This window comes from Crocuta crocuta, unplaced genomic scaffold, assembly GCF_008692635.1.
Source record: "Crocuta crocuta isolate KB4526 unplaced genomic scaffold, BGI_CrCroc_1.0 scaffold262, whole genome shotgun sequence".
NCBI lineage: Eukaryota > Metazoa > Chordata > Mammalia > Carnivora > Hyaenidae > Crocuta > Crocuta crocuta.
In genome coordinates, this window is record NW_027528869.1 from 45,197 (window position 1) to 68,491 (window position 23,295).

The window sequence follows — 23,295 nt, forward strand, 5'->3', positions numbered from 1 at the left end:
TTTTTTTTTTTCTTTTTTTGTTCTCTACTGACTGGTTAATTTTTTTTAATGTTTTTTATTTATTTCTAGGAGAGAGAGAGACAGCATGAGCAGGGAAGGGTCAGAGAGAGGGAGACACTGATCTGAAGCAGGCTCCAGGCTCTGAGCTGGCTGTCAGCACAGAGCCCGACGCGGGACTCGAACCCACGAACCGTGAGATCATGACCTAAGCGAAAGTCGGACGCTTAACCGACTAAGCCACCCAGGCGCCCCCCGACTGGGTAATTTCAAACTTCAGGTCCTCTATCTTACAGATTCTTCTTTTGCTTGGTCCATTCTATTTGCTTCTTTTTAAAACATTTATATCTCTGATAAACTCTTATTTTGTTCATATATCATTTTCCTAATTTCGTTGAATTGTCTTTCTATGTTTGTGGCAGCTCACTGAGTTTCCTTTAAAACAGTATTTGAATTCTTTCTATCAAGCAAATCACATAATCTTTAGGTCTTCGAGTTTGGTTAGTAGAAGATTATTGTGATCCTTCGGTAATGTCATGTTACCTTGATTTTTCACGTTCCTTGAAGTTTTACATTGCCATCTTAAAATCTAAAGTAGCTGTCACTTCCTCCAGTCTTTACTAACTGCTCACTCCCAAGTTTTCAAACTCATTTTTTTTTTCTACAACAGTGTGATGAAACTTCTCTTTTGCAAACCTGAACTTCCACAAAGGCTCTTTCGTCTGTGGATGATTATCTAAGACAGTGGTTTCCAGGAGCTTCCTGACTATGGCTAAGAGGGACTGGAAGCAGTTCATGAGCCACTGCAGGGTCCTCAGGTGGGACTGAGGACTGTCTATTATCTGGTGTATGGGTGAGTGAGAATCGTCCTGGGTCCCTTGGTATATGGTGTTAGGTCCCACAGCTCTCACAAACATAACTTTTGTCTATGAATGGACGCCAAATTGTTGTTGTTGGGTGAGAGCTGTCTTTTGCCACAGGGATGCTAATGTGACTCTCAAATTCACTTCAGAAAAACCATGAAGGAACCAGATTAAGGGCACCAATGTCAAGACCCTAGTTTATGTTTTGTTTGCTTGTTTGTTTGAGTTAGGAATGCAGAATTGAGGGAGATTTGGATAAAGAATAGCAATTAGGGTACAAGCCTGTCAGTGAAGAGCAGAGAGTGATTAGATAAAATTTGCATCATGTGGTGACCTGTACATTGATGGCTATGTCAGCTGGATACATGGCTAAGTGTCCAGAGTTGTTGAATTTTTAGAGAAATAATCCTAGCAAGAAATCATTTTATTTTTACAATTTTTAAAATTTTAATAATATATTTATTTAACATGCCCAACATATAATCATTTGAACATGTAATCTATAAAAATTAAGATTTATTTATTTATTTTCAGGAATAGAACTTAGTGATTCATCACTTACGTATAACACCCACGGCTCATCTAACAAGTGTCCTCCTTAATGCCCCTCACCCTTTTAGGCCTTACCCCCATGCAGCACCCCACCAGCAACTGTCCATCTGTTTTCTGGACTTAAAACTCTTATGGTTTGTCTCCTTTTCTGTTTTTATACTGAAGTCACTTTATTTTTAAGTGAGACAGACTGTTAAGGTCAAATATTTGTCACCTGACTATTCTCAGTTTAGTGTCAAGTATTATAGATAGCAGAATTCATAGAAAAAAAGCTATTCATTTATAAATATAGCTTAAACTGCTCTGCATTGTGACTATTTTTCACAGCGGCATACACTTAAATGAATATTCACTTATTTAACAAACATGTACTAAGGGCATATTATTGTGTTAGGCACTGCAAAGTACACAAAATATATTTCCCACCGTTTCTTCCAATAAGTATATTGTCAATACAATTGAAACTACAAGATAAACCAAAATAATAAAAGTTTCAAGAACTGACATAAGGCAGTGAATATCAAATGGATGGTGTAAACAGAAAATGTAACAGGAGGTGAAAGGAGAGAAGGATCACCAGGAGCAAAAGTGACCTGGGCGGTTCAGAAAGGATGAGAGGTTTAATCTAAGCCTGAATGTAGAAGGTAAACAGAAGGGAAGAGGAAGTATGATATAGTCTGCTAGAATGACTGCAGTGTGTTTGGTAAACGATGAGTGAACCATCAAGAATATAATACATGATTTATATTGGGGTGGGTAGATACAGAGGCAGGTAGAACTAAACTGTGTAGTACCTTAAACATTAGGCTAAGGAATTTGAGATTTTCAAAGATCCTGTTCACATTTTTTATTGATATGTTAAAAATGGAATTTTGGGATGTTTTATGCAGAATGGATTAAGGAGGTAGAAAACAAGGACAGGAATATCATAAAAATCAATCAAAATAGTCCATAAGTAAATTAATAGAGACTATAGAATAGGATTTTGGTAAAAATAAAAGTAACAGTAAACTGAAAGGATTTGCTGATGATTATATATAGCAGGACTGGAATAAGTTAAAATATGAAAACTAAATTTAAGGAAGTTTTAGCCAGGGGTTACTTGAGGCTGTTGCAACAATTTTTTGAAATAACTGGTCAAGAGTGAGAGTTGATTTTAGTGAAAAGCAAAGTGCTATAATTTTGAACTGCTGAGTTTCAGGAGATGGCAAGATATCAGAGTGTAAATGCCCATCAGGCAGTTGAAAATATGTAAATTGGGTTCAGAGAAATATTTAAAGTAGAGATATAAATTTAGGAGTAATTCACATAATCTTTGAAGCCTCAAGACTGAATGGATTTTTTTTTTTAGGAAATCAATTTGAAGAGTTAAAACCATGAATACTGGAAAAATCTTCACATTTAAGGGCTAAACGTGAAGCCAGCATTTATTAAGCCACTATGTACATTAGTTTAAATTTGTAAATGCTAGGTCACCTGGGTGGTTCAGTTGGTTAAGCATAATACTCCATTAGAGATATAGAGATAGAGATATAGAGATACAGATGATAGAGATATATATATAGAGAGATACCACATCTTCTTTATCCACTCGTCAGTCAAGGGACACATGAGTAGTGTCCATATCTTGGCTACTATAAGTAATGTTGCCACAAATATAGGGGTGCATCTCTTTTCCAGTTAGTGTTTTCATCTTCTTTTGGTAAATATCCAGTAATGAAATTACTGGAACATATGGCATTTCTATTCTTAATTTTTTGAGGAAACTCCACACTGTTTTCCACAGTAGATACACTAATTTACATTCCCACCAATGACAATGCACAAGAGTTCCCTTTTCTCCACACTCTCGTCAACATTTGTTACTTTTCATCTTTTCTCCTGTTTTCATATTGCAACTATTCTACCCTATTTTGTGTTTCATTAAAGGATTAAACAGCCTTCCATCTGAGATGTGTCCTGCTTTCCACTTGCACCTCATTTGAAATCATATTATTTTGCTAGAGTGTAAGGGTCTCCGATAGTGTGAGCATATTCAATATCAGAAGAGAGTCTGGAATCTTTATTGACTACTTTTAGAGCTTTCTAGAATGAACATATTCTGGAGCAAGTAAATGAAAACAATCTGGAAATGATGCCGACTAAGGGAATCCATGAGATGAGGGGAGACCCTATAGACATTGCAATGCATAGGGAGACGTGTATAGAGAGACTTGAAGACATCAGTGGAAGAGAGCATTTTGTAGTGGGCTACTGGGAAAATGGTAGAAAGATTTTTAAAAATGTTTTAAATACAAATGATTTTTATATATGTGTCTCTTATGTAAACTGAAATGTTATTTAAAAAAATCTCTGCCAACCTTCTAGATAACTGCATTACTCTGTCAGTCTCTGTTCACTAGAATAAATCACATTGGGCTGCTTTAAAATGGAAAAAATTTAGCAAACTTTGTTTTAGCTTTTGAATTCACAGGAGGGATGTAATTCTTAGAGCAAAGCGTCAAAGATTTAATATAAGATAAACAATTCTTTTCATCAAACTTAGTATTAAATATAACAGAGCTGCAGGCAGAATAGTTCATTTTAACATTAAAATACAATGAAGCACGACTTCTTCGAGTGTGATTACTCTGGCATGTGAAAATACTAAAGGCTCAAAAAATAAATAACAATTAGTTAACACTTGAAATGAGCAAAGAAAATATGTTGAGAATTTATAGATAGATTTTTCTGTCATTTATATTATAGTGTTATCTCTGTCCTCAGATAAGCAGAAGAAATAAAATAGTCATTTAAAAGCAGCTGTGAAAAACACAAGGCCTGAGAATTTTGTTGTGTTGATTTTTGGAAGGTGAACAAGATCCTAATTCTTAGTTGTTTGTATCAGAAATAATTTGACATTTTTTTTATTTAACAAAGAATTCATTGAGCACTTACTGTGTACTTGGCTCTGTTTTAGGTCCTGGGGTAATAGCAGTGATATAGGGCAGCTGAGAAAACAAAGTAGAAAAGGAAGTTTGGAAGTGGCAACTGGTAGTGATTTTGCGGCTCTACATATGAGAGTCAGAGAGGACCTCACTGAAAGGTGGCAGTAGTACTCAGTCCTTCAGGACATGTGAGTTGAGCCATAAGCCCGGGAACAAACATTCCAGATGACATGAATAACAGACAAATGTGCTGGGGCAAAACACGCTTATCGCATTTAAGGAACAGGAAGTAAGTCACTAAGTCACTGACGCTGGAGTGGAGTGATTGAGGGAGTCTGTCGAGATGATTGGAGAGATCAAGGAGGCCAGTTTGGTAGGGCTTCATAGATCATTAATAAGTACTATGGCTTTCATTATAAGTGATATGAGACCTTGCCCTCAGAAGGATATGAGAGGAGAATGACAAGATCTGACTTTTATTATCAAAGGAATATTCTGGCTCCTAGGTTATGAAGAGATTAGAAAGAAATATGGGTAGAAACAGGGAGACCCTTTAAGAGACTACCGCAGTGGAGCACCTGGGTGGTTTAGTCGGTTAAGTGTCCGACTTCAGCCTAGGTCATGATCTCACCATTCCCAGGTTTAAGTCCCGCATCAGGCTCTGCGTTGACAGCTCAGAGTCAGGAGCCCGTTTAAGATTCTGTGTCTCCCTTTCTCTCTCTTTCTCTCTGCCTCTCTCCCACTTGCACTCTGTCTCTAGCTCTCAAAAATAAACATTAAAAAATTTTTAAAAAAGAGAGAAACTACAACAGTGATTCATGTGGGAGATGAGTGTGGCTTGAACCATTTATGGTACCAATGAAGGGCAAAGGGGTGCAATCCTGGATTTGTTTTGAAAGCAGAGCTGACAGAATTTGCAGAGAAATTGGTTGTAGTTTGTGAGAAATGTCAAAATGACTCGAGGGACTTTAACTTGAGTAAATAGTTGGATAAAGTTTCTATTTCCTGTTATGAGAAAGATTGCAAAAGAAGCAGGTGTAGGAGGCAATAATCAGAAATTTGATTTGGTGTATCTTAAGTTTGCAATGCCTATTCAATTTCTACTAGAGTTGTTGGGTAGTTAGTTATACGTAAGCCTCTAGATTTTAGGGACAGTTCCAAACTGGAGTTATAAATACGGAAGAGAAAGACATGTAAGTGATATTTAAAGTCACAGGGCTGGAAGTAGAAAAGAGAAGAGGTGTAGGAATGAATTTCAGGGCAATGGTAAGAGATCAGGGAGAAGAGACGAACCAGCAGGTAGACTGAGAAGTCAGATTGCAGGAAGTATTACGTCATTATTAATAACTTTCTTTCTGAGGACATTGGCATAGGCTCTAGTGGCCCTAGATGGCTTTTTATTCCTTGTAGAATTCACCTGGTCACTTGCCATTTACCCATCACTTGCTCTAAATCTTACATTCAAGCTCTTGCTCACTTTCTCCTTTCCCTTCATGCCTGCATCACATTCGTTTTGAATATTCTTATTGTTAGTGCAACTTCATCTCACTATAAAATGCAGTTGTGGAAACTGTCAAAAGTAATTTGGGGATTTATCTGGTGAATCAAATAGGTGACCAAATTGGTTAATACTGCTTTTGATCAACTATCAGGCATGACTATTGAGTGATATCACCAAGTTTACTGTGTGGTTTATAGGGCAGATCTTAAAGCAATGTCAACAGGCATGTTCTAAAACATTTTAAGCAATGATATAATTGGAATAAATACATAATTTCCAAGAGGATTATTTTCAATTAACAATCATATAGCATATAAATGTAAGTTCTGTTAACTTGATTAACACCATTTCTTAACATTCTCTTACTTTATCACAGATATTTATACAGATGCTTAAAGTCTATGAACATATATATAGCCATAAATAGTACCTAATTGAATCTTCATTTCCCAGACTAAGAATTTCTTAAACAACTCCTATTCTCATTTAAGATAATTATTTTATGGGTGCCTGGGTGGCTCAGTCAGTTAAGCATCTGACTTCGGCTCAGGTCATGATCTCACGGGCTCTGTGCTGACAGCTCAGAGCCTGGAGCCTGCTTCAGATTCTGTGTCTCCCTCTCCGTCTCTGCCCCTCTCCCACTTGTGCTCACTCACTCTCTCTCAAAAATAAATAAACATTAAAATTTTTTAAAAGGATGATTATTTTATCAAAAGCAATTGAAAACAATTATTTTAATGACTGAAGTTCTACAGAAACAAATCTAATAATATTTGCCCAGCTATTACAAAAATTGTTGATTACGAGCACCACAGACTTACAAACAAGCATCCTTGGATAGCTGGCTAATTCTAAGTTTGTAAAGGATGTATTCCCTGCAAATTTTGCCAACTATTTGTTCACGGAACAGATATTTGTTAAATTCTAGTATGTTCCAGATCACATCACAATGAAAAGAGTTTGCTCCTTTAAGTCTTTCCAAGCACATCCTGAGAGATTTATATGCATAAGGGATAGAGCCAAAATAGTGCTACTGACTTTCTCTATATTGAGCAGTCTCCTGGGAAGTTTTACCACATGGAGGACCTGCTTTGCGAAGACTAGAGGAAGACTGGAGAAGTGGCAAAGCTTAGAGTTACTCCCTTCAGGTTGCTGCACCCAGTCTCTGACCATGAATTAAGTACACTGTGACACAGAATGCTCCCTCCCTTACTCAATGACAATGGTCCAACTGCTATCCATGCCTCTGACTTGACCCATCTTCAGAGAGGAATAGGGTATAATGGAATAGTTTTCAGGTTTTTTTTTTAGAGGCTAGGTGCCATTGTTGTCCTATGTTCTGGTATATAAAGATGGGTTTCCTGTCCTCAAGATAATATTATTTTTTGAGGGGAAAGATAGATCTCTGAGCAATTACATCAGAACATAATAACTGTTTGGGTGGTATAAACTCAATGTACTCAATGGGCATCTGGGGGGAAAGCCTAAAGTTGCTGGCCTCACAGAGAAAGTGCTAGTGCTATTCAAAGAGATGAGTAATCTTCCACTAAACTCGGCAAGATGAGAAAGATGTGAATTCTTGGGACCTCACTTTTTTCCCTTTGGACCTTAATGCTCTAGCTATTCCTGCATTTTCAAACCTTCTTCGCTAGATTTGGCCTGACACTTCACTGTGAGTAAAGTCTAATTTTCATTCTAGGACTTTGCCTGTGAAATATTTTATAGTCTTTACCCCAGGGATCGCAATCATACTGAGGCAGAACATTGTAATTGGCCCACTGTTCCTCACTTAAACTTGGTGGCTGGCCCCATTCCTCTTACTAATGTTGACATTAATTGCCTGAAGGAGGCACGCGATTTTTAAATGTAGGTTTACATGTTTCTCATTAGAAATAATAAGCTTACAATATTTTTCATGTGTTTCACTAGTATGGTCAGCTTCGCATCCTCATGTGATATCACTAACTGCACCTTAGGCATCTTGTCAGAAAACTTCTCACCTGAAAAAGCAAAAGAATTTCAGTGGGTTAAATTGGAAGTGGTTCATCACAGGATAAATTAGACATTTAAAGAGTAAAATAGGACCAATGAATAGTGTGCAAAAGAAACATGTTTCAGATCGTGCAGAAAACAGAATACTCTTTAGGGAACTGAGTTGGTTGAAGATGGGATTTTTGTCTAATGATCCTGAACTGTCTCTTTCTCCTTATATTTTGTATTTTTTATTGATTTTGTGTTTGTTTTGTTTGATTATTTTCCCAATTATTTAAATTTGAAAACTTAGTGCCATTTTTGGCTTCAAATTTCTCAATGTTCAGTACAATATGTGTAAGTATTAGAGAGCACGAAAATGTTGGCTTTCAAAGTCAGTAAGCCTGGGGTTCAGGTCCCAGCAGTACATGTAAGTGTGTCGGGGCGCCTGGGTGGCTCAGTCAATTAAGTGTCTGACTTCGGCTCTGGTCATGATCTCGCAGTTCCTGAATTTGATCCCTGCATCGGGCTCTGTGCTGACAGCTCAGAGCCTAGAGTCTGCTTCGGATTCTGTGTCTCCCTCTCTCTTTACCCCTTGCCCGCTTACACTCTCTTTCTCTCTCAAAAATAAACATTAAAAAACAATTAAAAAATCTTAAAAAAGACTGTGTTACAATAACTAAGTTAATTGACTTGCTTAAAGTGGAAATACTAGTTACCTACTTGAGAATAGTTGAGATGATTAACTGAGAAATTCAAAAGTTTTCACAATGTAATCTCTTAATAAATATTTGCAATTAATAGTCTTCTCCATATATTTGCATTCATTTCTTCCAGTCTAGTTCCACAGCTCCTAGTTCAGCCTTATATGAATGTGTATCTTGTCTGAATTACTAGAACATTCTCTTCCTCTCTCTCAGAACTCAAATCTATTTGTACACAATTACCAGTGTAATTTTCCTACAGCAACTTCTATAAAATTACTCTTTCTTGTTGTTGTTTATTTATTTTTGAGAGAGAGTATGTGGGGGAGGGGCAAGGAGAAAGTGAGACAGAGGATCCAAAGGGACTCCTGTGTTAAGAGCGGCAGGCCAATGCAGTACTTGAACTCATGAACTAGAGATCATGATCTGAACCGAAGTTGGACACTCAACTGACTGAGCCACCCAGACACCCCTATAAAATTATTCTTTTAATCAAAGTACTGTTCACAGATTTCCAGTGCTTATGAAAAAAAATTGAATTTCTCAGACTTGTATTTTTGCTTTGTATTGTATTGAATATTTCTGTTGTTTTATTTCCCACTTTTTTATTCCATACAGTAATCTGTACATTTAGTTCTACAAACATGCTCTGCTATTTCCTTCCAGGCATTGCTCATATCATTCTCTTCATATGAAATGACCTCTTCTAAGATTTTTGGCTATTGAACTTTTATCTTTCTACAAGGACTAATTAAAATGCAAAATAGTTTCTGTGGTCATCTCTCTCTGAACTCCCCTAGCACAGGACTTATCACTTAATATTTGTATCATACTTATTATCTTACATGACTCAATTTGTTTAGTGGATTATAATCTTCCTCGAGGCTGACTTTCCCACCTATATCCTCAAGAGATATATAAATCAGTGCCTGTCCATAATGTCACACTTAACTTTTATTTAATAGCAAAAGTAGTCTAATTTTTTTCAAGTTATATCATTCCATCATGAAAATGAAGGCTTAGTTTCCTAATTAAAAATTTCTGGTTTATAGCCCAAAGATTAAGCATAATTTGCAGTTTTTCTGATATTTCCATTGCTAATCTCTGGTTGTATATTCTCTGAGGAAAGTTAGAGAGAAGTTTATTAATAACAAGAAATTTGGCAGTGTTCTGCTGTGGTCTCATTGTGGTCCACATTGTTTTCTGAGAGTCAGTCTCAGCTCTGTAATCCTCTCTAACCTTTGAAATTAAACTTGACTGGTATGTTTCCCTTTCCAAAGATTTTTACGTGTAGTAAAAATACACATACACATTGTATGCAGGTATTTTTTTTTAAGTTTGTTTATTTATCTTGAGAGAGAGAGAATCCCAAGTAGGCTCTGTGCTGTCAGTGCAGAGCCCTACACAGGGCTTGATCTCACAAACTGTGGGATCATGACCTGAGCCAAAATCAAGAGTCTGATGCTTAACCAATGGAGCCACTCAGGAGCCACTGTATGGAGGTAATATTAATTAATGTTATTGCTAATGTGCATTATTGATATTGAAATAATTAAAATTGACATTGTTTCTTGCAATTGAAGTCATAATTACAGAAAAATAATAAAATTTTTTTCCTTAAAATGTCTTGATTACAATGACTGAGAGACATGATGACTTAGAGGTACTATGAGGTAATTCTGAGTGTAGTACTGAGGTAAATTGCATTCATAATAAAAAAATTTAATTGGATTTTTGGTGTGAGCATGTAAAAAATACTGATGACTTTCTGATGCACAGTAGACATTATTTTTCAATTAAAGTGTGAAAAGATTACTACCTAGAAACTCAGTGTGATTAATCAGAGGACTTTTAAGTTGAAGGTAAGAAATTAGCATAAATTTATGATTGAGTGTCTAAAATAGTAACCTTGTAACTGTTATTTCAACCGACTGAAGGTGATATTCCACTCTGAAACTCTTATGCCAGATCAGTAACCAGTATCTATCAGTGCATGGCAGAATTCAGAACTCAGGGAAAACTCAGGCCACCACGGAGTTTTAGTATTCAGTGTAGTAATAGTAGAGGCTCTTAATATTTCTAGAACTCTTACTGTATGCCAAACATTGGGCTGAGAGCTTTATATGCATGAACTCACTCAATCCTCATAGCAATTCTATAAAGTTTGTGTTACCTCGCTTTACACATATGGGAATGAAAGCGTTTGTTCACAAGTCATGCAGACAATAAATCATGCAGGGTTAAATAATCTCGAAAGTCTTTGTTCTTAAACACCATGCTGTAACGGGGCAAACAAGGGGGTAATAATCTCAGGGAAAGACTTTAAATGAAGAACCCAGAGAGGGAGAATTTTGAGAATAGTTTCATATGGACATGAAGATGCTAGAATATTTTGACTTTCTGCTTCAAGTTAGTCTGGAGAATCTGATTATACGTAATCTAACCATTTATAATGACTCTAAGAACTAATGGGGCACCCTGGTGGCTCAGTCAGTTAGGTGTCTGACTTTTGACTCAGGTCATGATTTTGGCTCGGGTCATGGTCTCATGGTTGGTGAATTTGAGCCCTGCCTGAGGCTCTGTGCTGTGCTGACAGCTCATTCTTACTCCCGCATGCGCCTACACTCTTTCTATCTCTGTGTTTGATCCTAAGGATGATTGTGTTGAACTGTTTGAATGTATGACACCAGAGCAGATAATACAGCACTCATTATGGATAATGTGTGTGTCCATTAATGTTAAAAAATAGCATTTCAAAACCTGTTTTCAGATGATAATATATTCATATAATTAAAAAAATAAAATGTACTTGAAAAGTATACAGCAAAATACCTTCCCCCGTTCCTCACACCTATCCACCCAGTCCCTTCGCCAGTATGTCATTAGTCTCCCATGTGTCCCTCCAGAGGGACACTTGCCCTTCCACAGTTTCTCACAAAAGCAAATATGAGTAAGTATTTTCATCTACTCTCCCCGTTTCCACAAAAGGAATAGCATATTTACTATTCTTCACAAAGATCTTGGAGACATTTTTATAACACAGAGCTTCTTTATTTTTTTAAAATATAATTGAATATTATTTCATTATGTGAAATATCATAATTTATTTAACCAGTTCCCCATCGATGGGCATATGGGCAGTTTCCAATGTTTTGCAGCTGTTACAAACCATGCTGCGATAAATAGCTTTGTATGCATGTTATTTTGTACCTGTATACAAATATCATAGGATAAATTTCCAGCAGCAGAATTGCTGGTCAAAGGGTATTAGCATTTGTAATTTTGATAAATGTTGCCAAATCACCTTCCATGGAGGTTGTACCAATTTGCATTACCACCAGCAGTGTGTAAGAGTGCCTGCTGATTTGTAACCAAGCTTATTAATTTTTTGAATTTTTGCCTAATCTGATGAATTAAAAATAGTATCAGTGTAATTTTAACTTGTATGTTTATTGTGAGTGAGTTGGAGGACGCTTTCTTTTGCTTAAGAGCCTTTGTATTTTTTTGTGTGTACATCTTTTCATATTCTTCACACAATTTTCTATTTGGTTGTTGGTCTTTTTCTTACCAATTTCTAGATGGTTATATATTCGACAACCAATTCTTTATGATAAACTGCAAATATTTCACCTATTTTTCATTTGTCTTTGAATTTTTTTAAAACTTTGCTATAGTTTTTTTATATCATGCAAAATTATTATGGCTTCTGGATACGTAGTCATAACATTACCAGCTTATCCTCAGATTATAAAAGCGTTTTCTGTTTTCTTTGTTATATATATGGCATTGTTATTTACATTTAAAATCTTTCATTCATTTGGTATTTATCCTGGCATATGGTGTGGAATATGCTACCTCATCACTATTTACTGAAATTTTCCTTAGTGGTTTGACTGCATATTAAATCCCTGAATGTATTTGACTCTACTTATGGACAATTTATTATGTTCTATTTATTCATCGTGTTTAGGCCAACACTACACTGTTTCAATTATTAAGGCTTTGTAATGTGTCTTATAGGGCTAGTATTACCTCTCTGCTTTTGTTAAATTTGTTAAATTTCTCTGCCTTTATTTGTTTTTCTTTATGAACTGTAGAATTAACTTATCTGATTAAAAATAAATCTGTTAATATTTTTAAGAATTATATTCAAAATTAGATCAGAAATGTCTGACATAGGGTTTATGATCCTATCCATAATCTTCCTGTACAAGAGCATGCTATTAGGTTTTTCCTTTTGTTCAGGCATCTTTGAAATCCTTCAGTAATGCTTTAAAGTTTTCTTCATTCGAGTTTACATATTTTCTGTTCAATTTATTCCTAGGTATTTTCTTCCCTGCTGTTGTAAGTGATATCTATCTTCTTCTTTTTCTTTTAAGTTTATATATTTATTTTGAGAGAAGGGGTGCAAGTGGGGGACGGGCAGAGAAAGAATCCCAAGCAAACTCTGTGCTGTTAGTGCAGAGCCAGATGCATGGTTCAATCTCATGAACTGTGAGATCATGATCTAAGTCAAAACCAACAGTTGGATGCTGAGCCACCCACGTGCCCCTGGGATCCATTTCTATCTTTATTCTATCTTTATCTATACATCAGTTTGGTACCTGATACCTTTATTGAATTTTAATCATTTCTGACAGATTCTTAGTTGATTCTTATTTTTCTAGGTATGTAATCCTTTTACTGGCAGATATTGTTAGTTTTATCTTCTCTTTGCCAAACTTTGTTTATAAGGTTTTTTTTCAATTTCATACAATCATTTCACAAATATTTATGGATCTCTTATGGACAAGGCACTGTTCTAGGCCCTTGGAACAGTTTAGACAAAATTTCTCTCTTGGCATTTCTATAGAAGCTAGGGAGATATAAAAAGCAAAAACACTTAATAAGTAAAACTTACAATAAGCTGAATATGATAAATGATAAGAAAAAAAAACCCCAGAACATGATGAAAGCACTGAGGACTAACAGAATAAGAGTTAGTTTGCAATTTTAGATGGGATGATCAGTGTACTTTTCATTGAGAAGGTAAATTTTTTTAATTTTTAAAAATTTATTATTTTTGAGAGAGAGACAACACATATGTGAGTGGGGAACAGGGAAAGAGAAATGGGGATGGAGGATCTGAAGCAGGCTTTCTGCTAACAGCAGAGATCCCAATGCAGGGCTCAAACTCAAGAACCATGAGATCATGACCTGGGCTGAAACCGGACAGTTCTTAAACTGACTGAGCCACTCAGGTGCCCAGAGAAGGTTAATTTTGAGCAAAGATCTGAAGGAGGTAAAAGAGTGAGCCAATTGTTGGTAATCATGATGATAACGGGTATAGTGTCTTATTTTATACTTTAGTGGAAATGTTTTTCCACGTTTTTTTTTTTTTTTTTTGGTCATGCCTGATGTGGGCTTTAGATAGGTAAGATAGATACATTTTCTCATGTTAAATAAGCCCACTTGTTTTTGAGTGCTCTGTCAAGAAAGTTTACTGAAATTTATCAAGTACCTTTTCAGGGTCTGTCTATAGAGACAACCGTACAATTTTTCTCTTTAAGTCTTTCAAGATGATAACATGTATACTGTATATTACCACTATTGAATGATTTTTGCGTTTCTGGTCCTGGTGAATTTCATTCCTTTAGAGTGCTGGTGGATTATTTTGGCAAATATCTTATTTAGAATTTTCCATTAATACTCAGAAATGAGATTAGGTTGTGATTCCTTTTTTGCTGTTCTTGTATCCCTTGAAGCTACTGGCATAAATACTTTATATGCTTCATAAGAATAATGTGGAAAAATTTCTTTACTATTCTCTGCTCTGGAATTAACAGTGGAATTACCTACTTTTTAAAAAGGTTTTGTAGAATTCCTAGGGAAATCATCTGAACTTGGTATTGTTCTAAAGGTTGCTTTCTGAAGCTTCTTTTTCTATCAAACTTGATCTTTTCTAGAGAGAGTAAATTGTGTTTTCCTAGAACATTATCTATTTCAGACAGATTTACAAATTTAGTTTTGTAGACTTAACAAAGTAGTATCCAACTATTCTTCAGTTTCATCTTTTTATATGGTTACTTCTTGATTCTCCTTTTGTATTTTATATATTTGCATTTGCCCCCATTTTTAAAAATGTTTACTTATTTTGGGGAAAGACAGAGACAGAGTATGAGTGGGGGAGAGGCAGAAAGAGAGAGGGAGACACAGAATCTGAAGCAGGCTCCAGACTCCAGGTTGTCAGCACGGAGCCTTATGCAGGGCTCAAACCCACAAACCAGGAGATCATGACCTGAGGCAAAGTCGAATGCTTAAAGGACTGAATCATCAAAGTGTCCTTGCCCCCAGTCTTTTGATTAGATTAGCTATTGGCTTTTTTATTTTATTGTTTACTTTTAACTTCCAGATTTATTCTGTTTTCTGTGTTCTAACTCATTAATCTCTACTTGAATCTTCATCCATTTATTTTTTTAATTTTTTTATTCTTTTGTTTTGTTTTGTGTTCCAATGTTTCCAGTTACTGAGCATTGCTTTATCTTTCTCCCACAGTTTCTGAGATATATTGTTATTCTTTAGAAATTTTGCCATTTTGTGCTTTAAGTCTTTTGGCCCAAGAGTTGTTTAAGAGGGCTTTGTTTTATAAATATCTAAACTTAAGTATCTTTTGCTTTTAGAATTTTTAAAATTAATTTTTCACTTTACTTTCTCACGATTAGAAAATATGTCTGTACCATTTCTACTTTTTAAGATTTATTGAATCTTTCTTTTTGGCCTAATATGTAATCTATTTTCATGATTTTCAGGATAAAGAGTTTTATATAATCAACTTTTCCTTATTAATTTTATTTAGTGTTCTTTGTATCTACTTATTTAAAAAATTTTAATGCTTTTATTTATTTTTGAGAGAGAGAGAGAGAGAAATAGAGAAACAGCGTAAGTAGGAGAGGGGCAGACACAAAATGAGACAGAATCTGAAACAGGCTCCAGCCTGTGAACTGGGAGATCATGACCTGAGCCAAAGTCAGATGCTTAACTGACTGAGCCACCCAAGCGCCCCTGTATCTACTCATTTTTTTTCACTCGGTCTTTCATCAATCAAGAGAAGTTAATTAGAATATCTTATTACCAGTCTGTTTTTGTGTATTTTTTCTTTGAATGTTCCAAAATTTCTGCTTTAGATATGTTGCTGTCATATAGTTGATATATGATATATGATACAACTACTCATATCTATTGAGAATTGTACTTATGATAAAGTTGCATTCTTGTTTAATTCAATGCTTCTTGTCCTAAATGCCATCTTTTCTTTATTAAGATCATGGCTTCTGGTCTCCATGTCCTAATATACCTGTGCTTGGGGTTTAATTTCCAATTTTTAAAAATCATTTTGTCTTAGGTGTGTTTTTACATAAAGTATAAAGTTATGATTTATACTTTTACTCCAATTGAATTTTTTTTCCTTATAGATGAGTTTAAGCCCATTTCTACTTATTGATACAACAGATTCATTTTCTGTTATTGTTTTATGTTATTAAAGAAATACAACAATTTTGTTTTTATTATTTTTAAAGAAAATCTTTGGCTAAGTAATTTGTGTTTATTTTTATGTACTTGCAATACTTAGAAAACTTTTACTTTTCTAGGGTTTACTTTCATTTAGTATTCTTGGACCTTTATTTTTTGACAATATTTGTTTCCTAATAGAGACAGATATAAAATTCAAATGTATAACATTTTGCACTTGACTTTCATCTATCACCTAATTATATTCAATGTTATGATCTTTTTTAGTGTTTCCCTAACACTAATATTACATATGCCATGATTTTTTTATTGCTTGATTTGTTAGATTTCAGTGATATCTTTTGATGCTCAGCTATTAGAATTAAAGTAATTAGAGAAAGCCTTCTAGCTCTCATCTTCTTTTCATCTTTTCTTGCCCGCATTAGCCGCATGTAAAAGTCTGAAATAATTTTCTAATTGGAAACATGGTATTATATCATATAATATAGCAAATGCATAATATTTTAAAGCTTTCAACTTTCAAAAACAACCTCATATAAGTATTTATTTCTAAGTACCCTAGCCCTCTCTTTCTTGTCCTTCCATCTCATTAAAAGTTACACCGAAAACCTGGGTAACCTACTTCGGTGTATAGATAATTGACTGGTTTCTGCTACAGTGAGTAGCTGTAACATTAACCAGAGAGGACCCTGCCATGGAGACAGGGGCTTCAAGTTCTTTTTTAAATTAATAACATCTCCAACTGGAGGTAGTGATGTGAGGTAATGATTGAAAGCTCCTGTTTGCAACCATTTGTAATTACCAATGGCATCCAAACATGCTCATTAATTCATTCTCTCAACACTGACAACTGTTGTCTTTGATCATGTTCTACTCCATTACCTATGTTGTTGTCACTATACCTTGACAATAAAATCTATCTTCTGCGTGTCAGTGTTGTGTACTGGTGGAGGATGGATAAATTCATATTTTTGTGGAGGTACTATCTGGCATGGGCCCTCTATTACTTTGGAGAGAGTATAGAGGATCATGCCATTAGAGAGTTAAAGAATATACAAGATAAACTGCAGCAACTTTCTGGGTGGCGTTTTGGGTGAGTCTGGTTGAGTCCATATTTAATGTGATAATTTGTAGAAGTTTTGTTTTCTAGGTAATACTTCAAGAGAATTCTAGTGGTTGGGAGGCAGTGAAGTCCTTGTGAGCAGGCACTGCCACAGGAAGTGGGAAGGGTGGGAAGAGTGGCATGATTTGGGATTTTAGATTTCTTCTCTTTTGTCCTTTTAATAAAAATGACAAGCTACCTTGGTGGAAAATATAAATGTGTCTTCCATGTTCTTTCTGTCATCAATCCTATGTTTGGTAATTATTTATGGAGACTGAATCTATAATAGACCAGACACCGTGTATCTCTGGGGATACAGTGGTGAGCAACATAGACATAGATTTTGTCTTCATGGACTTCTAGTCTACAAAGAAGCACACAAAGCCATAATCACCATTGCAATAATCTTGAAGAAAAAGCATTTTAGGAGTTAAGAGCAAAGACAATTGCAATGAGATCTGAAGGATAAGAAAAGAAAAGAAAAGAAAAGAGAAGAAAAGAAAAGAAAGAAAATGATGGAGAAGGTAGAATGGGAGTCAAGTGGTCCAGGTCGAGAAAGGTGCATCTGTCAGGTGCTGGAGTGCTTGTCTGAGTTGAGGAACTAGAAAAAGACAAGAATCAAGATAGGGAAGGGTCTGATATTAGGGCTGGAAAGGGAAATTGGGGGATGCCAGATTCTACTGGGATGCCATGATGAGGATTTTGGTCTTTATCCTAAGGGCAGGGGCAGCTATATAATTTGTGAGACTCAGTGATATGAAAATGCAAAGTGAAAATGCAGGGTCCCCTTTACAAAAATTATTAAGAATTTTAAGACAATGACAGCAGAGTATGAAACCAAGTGCAGGACCTTTCTAAGCTCTGTGCCTAGTGTGACTGCACTGGTCACAAACCCATGAACTTGGCCCTTCCTAAGGGCAATGGGAAGCCAAGGAAAAGTGTGAAGTAGAGAAGAGTGATGGTTGGATTGGCACTTTAAAAGACAAATTCTTGGGGCACCTGGGTGACTCAGTTGGTTAAGCATCAGGCTCTTGATTTTGGTTCAGATCATGATCTCATGGCTTGTTGAGTTTGAGTCTGGTGTCTGGCTCTGTACTGACAGTGCAGAGACTACTTGGGGTTCTGTCTCTCCCTCACCTTGCCTCTTCTCTGTGCTCACTCTCTGTCTCTCTCTCTCAAAATAAATAAACATAAGAAAAAGACAAATTCCTTTTTTATTTTTATTGAACATTTATTTTGAGAGAGAGACAGAGTGTGAGTGGAGGATGGGCAGAGGGAGAGGGAGACACAAAATCTGAAGCAGGCTCCAGGCTCTGAGCTGTCAGTACAGAGCCTGATGGGGAGCTTGAACCTTAAGCTGTAAGATCATGACCGGAGCCAAAGTCAGATGCTTAACCAACTGAACCACCCAGGCATCCGCGTGTTTTGTTGGTTTAAAACAATAGGCTGGGGACATCTGGGTGGCTCAGTTGGTTGAGCGACCGGCTCCAGCTCAGGTCATGATCTCACTGCTGTGGGTTTGAGACCTGCATAGGGCTCTGTGCTGACAGCTCAGAGCCTGGAGCCTGCTTCGGATTCTGTGTCTCCCCCTCTCTCTGTCCTTCCCATGCTCATGCTCTGTTTCTCTCTCTTTCTCAATAATAAATAAATGTTTAAAAAAACAAAAGAAAAAAATAGACTGTATTTTATATGCAGCCAATTATTGAGAATCAAATCTTTTGTTCATCATCACTGTCAAAACAAGTCTTGGGTATTGTTTGATGTAGTAAGAAATATGCAAATGAGAAAAAATCAAACAATTTTACATTTTACAATACTTTATTTTTTACAATAATCCTATTTTTGTGTGTTTACGCATTTCAAACACCCTATGGGGAAATAGTTACTCAGCAAAACTACAGATTTGATAGTGATCCATAGTTTAATTTTTTGATACACAGAGAAACAATTTTCTTTAAGGACTTTTATGACAGAATATAGGTCAACCTATGACTCTTTAAAAAGTCTGACAACTCTAGAAATCAGCAACCTTATGTTTTTTAATCTTGTTAATTCAAATTTATAAACACTAATGGTAAAAATTATCCCCAGTTAACAGTATTTTTAAAAAGAAGATATTTGTTAGATATTTGTGTATCATGACAAGAAAAAAGGAAATATTTGGGGGGGCATCATTCTTTTTTTTTAATTTTTTTTTTAATGTTTTATTTATTTCTAGGAGAGAGAGAGAGACAGCGTGAGCAGGGGAGGGTCAGAGAGAGAGGGAGTCACAGACTGAAACAGGCTCCAGGCTCTGAGCTGGCAGTCAGCACAGAGCCCGACGCGGGGCTTGAACCCACGAACCGCGAGATCATGACCTAAGCGAAAGTCGGACGCTTAACCGACTAAGCCACCCAGGCGCCCCTGGGGGGGCATCATTCTTTAGAAACATGCTATAAATGGTAAGAAATTAACTTATATTTACTTAATAATATTTGTGGTTTGGTTTATATTAACTATATTTACTTAATAATGTTTATGGTTTGGCTATATAAGCAAACTGTCTTAGAGAGTGATATGAAATAAGTAAATTACAGTGGAAGGAGAGAGGTACTATTCTTATATTAATTTGGAGCTTGTGAGTACAGAGAAATGCATAGTGGGAAAGTGAGTCCTCAGTTTAAAGTTACTTCAGTTTAACAGAAGAAGCAGTCTGACACATACATAAATATACAACTTAATAAGCAATTACACTATTCAGCTTGCTCTGGTTGTGTAGATCTCTGCAACTAAGGGTAAGTAACTACAATGTCAGATATAAGCAGAGGTGAGAAGCTGATGGGTCTGATCTTAAAGGCAAAGAATCACAGGGAGGATATGGATAAAATAAAGACGGAGAGCTGCGAAGGAAAGGAGGGTGAGGTCTAGCAAATTATGTGCTTGCAAATCTTGCATGAGATAAAAACCAGTATCAGCATTTGATAGCTACTGGCGATGGAATTATATTACAGATGCTTAAAATTAATGGGACATTCAAAAAGAGTCCCTGCCAATCTAGGAGAAACACTAAAAAAGTTCATTAGGATTAACACACATTTGGCGGAGAATAGGGTGGATAATTATGTTGAGCTGGTTTGGGATCCAGGTAATGAAAGAAGACTTCATGAGGGAGGTAGAATAATTACTGAGCTCTAAAGGGAAAGAGTGAAATGGCTAGATAATTCATAATCATTATTATTGCATTATATTTATTTTTGTTGCTTTCTAAGATGTTGAGTAACCTGGACGACTTACCTGCAGGAGAAAACAGGAACTCTGTCTCTGACATGCAATTCTACCTCGAAGCACAATTAATTGAAATGAATTAAGAGTGTGACATCATATAGTTATCATAATTAGACAAACACATCTTGGTTTAATTTAACTTGAACATAGTCTAAGGGGTTAAAAAGCTTTGGAAATAGAAAAGACCCCTTAAGCTTGTTCATTAAAAAGATTTTAATTTGAAAGTTGAAAAAAATACATAGCTAAGATTTTTTTTGCACAATTATATAGAAACTCAAAAACTGTACATAGTAATAATGATAAAATTACTTGCCTAGGTCCACAAGTGATTCTTCAATTGTTTGTTGCACAGGCTCAGAGAGAAAAAAACTAAGAACACAATCACTCTGAAAAAAAAAACACAAAATATAGTATTCCTTCATATCTTATATTTATTTATTGCTTCTATTCACTAGTGGAGGATGGACTCCTGATTCAATATGACTGGTATTCTTATAAAAAGGGAAAATTTAGACACAAGCATTCATGTAGGAAGGACAATGTGAAGGGAAATAGGCAGAAGATAGCCTTTTTTTTGTTTGTTTCATTTATTTCTGAGAGAGAGAGAGAGAGAGAGAGTGAGCAGGGGAGGATCAGAGAGACAGGGAGACACAGAATCTGAAACAGGCTCCAGGCTCTGAGCTGTCAGCACAGAGCCTGATGCGGGGCTCGAACCCATGAACCGTGAGATCATGACCTGAGCCGAAGTCAGACGCTTAAGTGACTGAGCCACCCAGGCTCCCCCAGAAGATAGCCTTTTATAAGTCAAGGAGAGAAGCCTGGAATAGATTCTTCCCTCACAGCCATCAGAAGGAAACAACCTTGTTGACACCTTGACTTCAGACTTTCAGATTCCAAAAACACAAGACAAGGTATTTCTGTCCTTTAAGTCACCTTGTGGTTAAATCAGCTTGTGGCACTTTGCCACAGTGACCCTAGCTAAGTAAGACAGCACCCAATGTTGCTCCCTTCATTTATGTCCTAGATTCTTTTCCTTCCTCCTCAGGAACCTTGAGGAATATCTCAGTCTCTACGTTAGTAACTTTACCTCCTTCCTTTCTTTCTCATCAGCATAAAGTAGTCTCTCCATTTTCACACCTAGCAAACAGAAGAGTCAAACCACACAAAGTATACTCACACGTAAATAATACCCTATCACTAATGCCCCTTGACACAACCTACGGGAAGAGCTACCAACATTCATACTGGTTTCACCTCAATTTCTACTCTATGATCTACAGCAACAGGGTTTCCACCACTAATTGTCCACCAAAGATGCTCTTAACCATCATCTCTATCAACTTTTTCTTTTTTAATGTCTCCCCCCAACCCCAATCCAGTGGGGATTTTCTTGGCTTTTATATAACTACTACATTTTCAGTGAAAAATTATCATTTGCGATACTAGGTTGTCTCAGTTTTGCTTCCATTTGCCCTGTCACCTCATTCTGGACTTTAAAAAAATTTTTTAAATGTTTTTTATTTATTTCTGAGAGAGAGAGAGAGAGAGAGAGAGACAGCGTGAGTAAGGGAGAGTCAGAGAGAATCAGAAGCAGGCTCCAGGCTCTGAGCTAGCCATCAGCACAGAGCCCGACATGGGGCTCGAACCCACAAACCATGTGATCATGACCTGAGCCAAAGAAGGACGCTTAACCAACTGAGCCACCCAGGCATCCCAATCACTGAACTTTTTTTTTTTTCCCCAGGCTCCTTTTCTTTTGCTTATAATTTAAATTCTAGTGTTCTTCATTTCCAAGCCATATCTCTCATTCCTGGCACATTCCTTCTGGGTGATGTTATCCCTTTTGGTGGCTTCTACAATGATGCACAAATCTAAACCTTTATCCCAGCTTTGTCTCCTGAGCCTCAGCCCTCTGTATCAAAATACCTATTTTTTGGCTTCTTGACCATTCTAAAGACAATTACAGCCAAAAAGTGCACCAGTAAATGCATTTTCTTTGCCTGCAATTTGCTACCTCTTCCTATGTCCAGGCTTAAAACAGAGTGTATCTTTTTAGACTCTGCAATGTTCCTTACCCCACACATAATATCTATTGCTAAGTCCCTTATTGATATTAATTTCTAAATATCTCAACTACCCATTTCTTCTTTCTAGGTATGCTTCAGAGTTCCAGCATCCTCACTTCCTACCTAAATTACAGCAGGGGTTCCCAACTCTTACCTTGCTACCCTTTAATCCAATCTATTTTCCACTTCATTGTCAAACTGATCTTTAAAAATAAAAATATAACAGTTAACTGCCTAAAACCCAGCAGTGACTCCTTATTGCTCTTATGAAATAGGCCAAATGGTTCCTTCACAAGGCTTGTAAGACCTTTCTTGATTGGGATTTTGCTTATTTCCCCTCTTCATCTCTCACCACTTCTCTTCCAGGACTTCATGCTTAACTACACTGAATTATATTTATTTCTTCAAGTGTGCAGGTTCTCTCACCTCCTTGTTTTCCTACACACTCTGTTATTATCCATCCTTTCCACACCTACACACCCATTTGCCCAAGGTTTATCACGTGCTTTCTTTTCTACTCTTTTAGCCTCGTCATTAAAATATCAGGAGCAGGGATTGTCATGTATTCATTCATATCTAATATAGCATTTTTGCTCAATAAATATTTATTAACCAGAACTGAGATCTGTTTTTAGATACAGAATACATTCGTTTTCCAATGCGAATATTGTTATCTATGTAGCAGTTTTATGCATCAGTGTAAGTTAGTTAATTACCAAATTTTGATCTCTGTGTATTAATCTCTTGTGAATCTGCTTAATAAGAATCTGTCCCCAAGAAATGTATCCATATTCAGGATGCTGACCAAATCAAGATTTTTTTTTTTTTTTTTTTTAAAC

General features: G+C 36.1%; 1 protein-coding gene across 2 annotated transcripts in view; it reads right to left on the bottom strand.

The window, feature by feature from the left end:
• Positions 1–23,295, bottom strand: part of PIK3C2G (phosphatidylinositol-4-phosphate 3-kinase catalytic subunit type 2 gamma) — a 326,049-nt gene that overhangs the window by 22,901 nt on the left and 279,853 nt on the right. For both annotated transcript variants that reach the window (XM_077756378.1, XM_077756377.1), the window contains 2 exons: positions 20,704–20,776; positions 7,746–7,840 (listed from right to left, as the gene is read on the bottom strand). In XM_077756378.1, the coding sequence (XP_077612504.1) occupies positions 7,746–7,840; positions 20,704–20,776 (168 nt within the window). The remainder of the gene's footprint in view (positions 1–7,745; positions 7,841–20,703; positions 20,777–23,295) is intronic.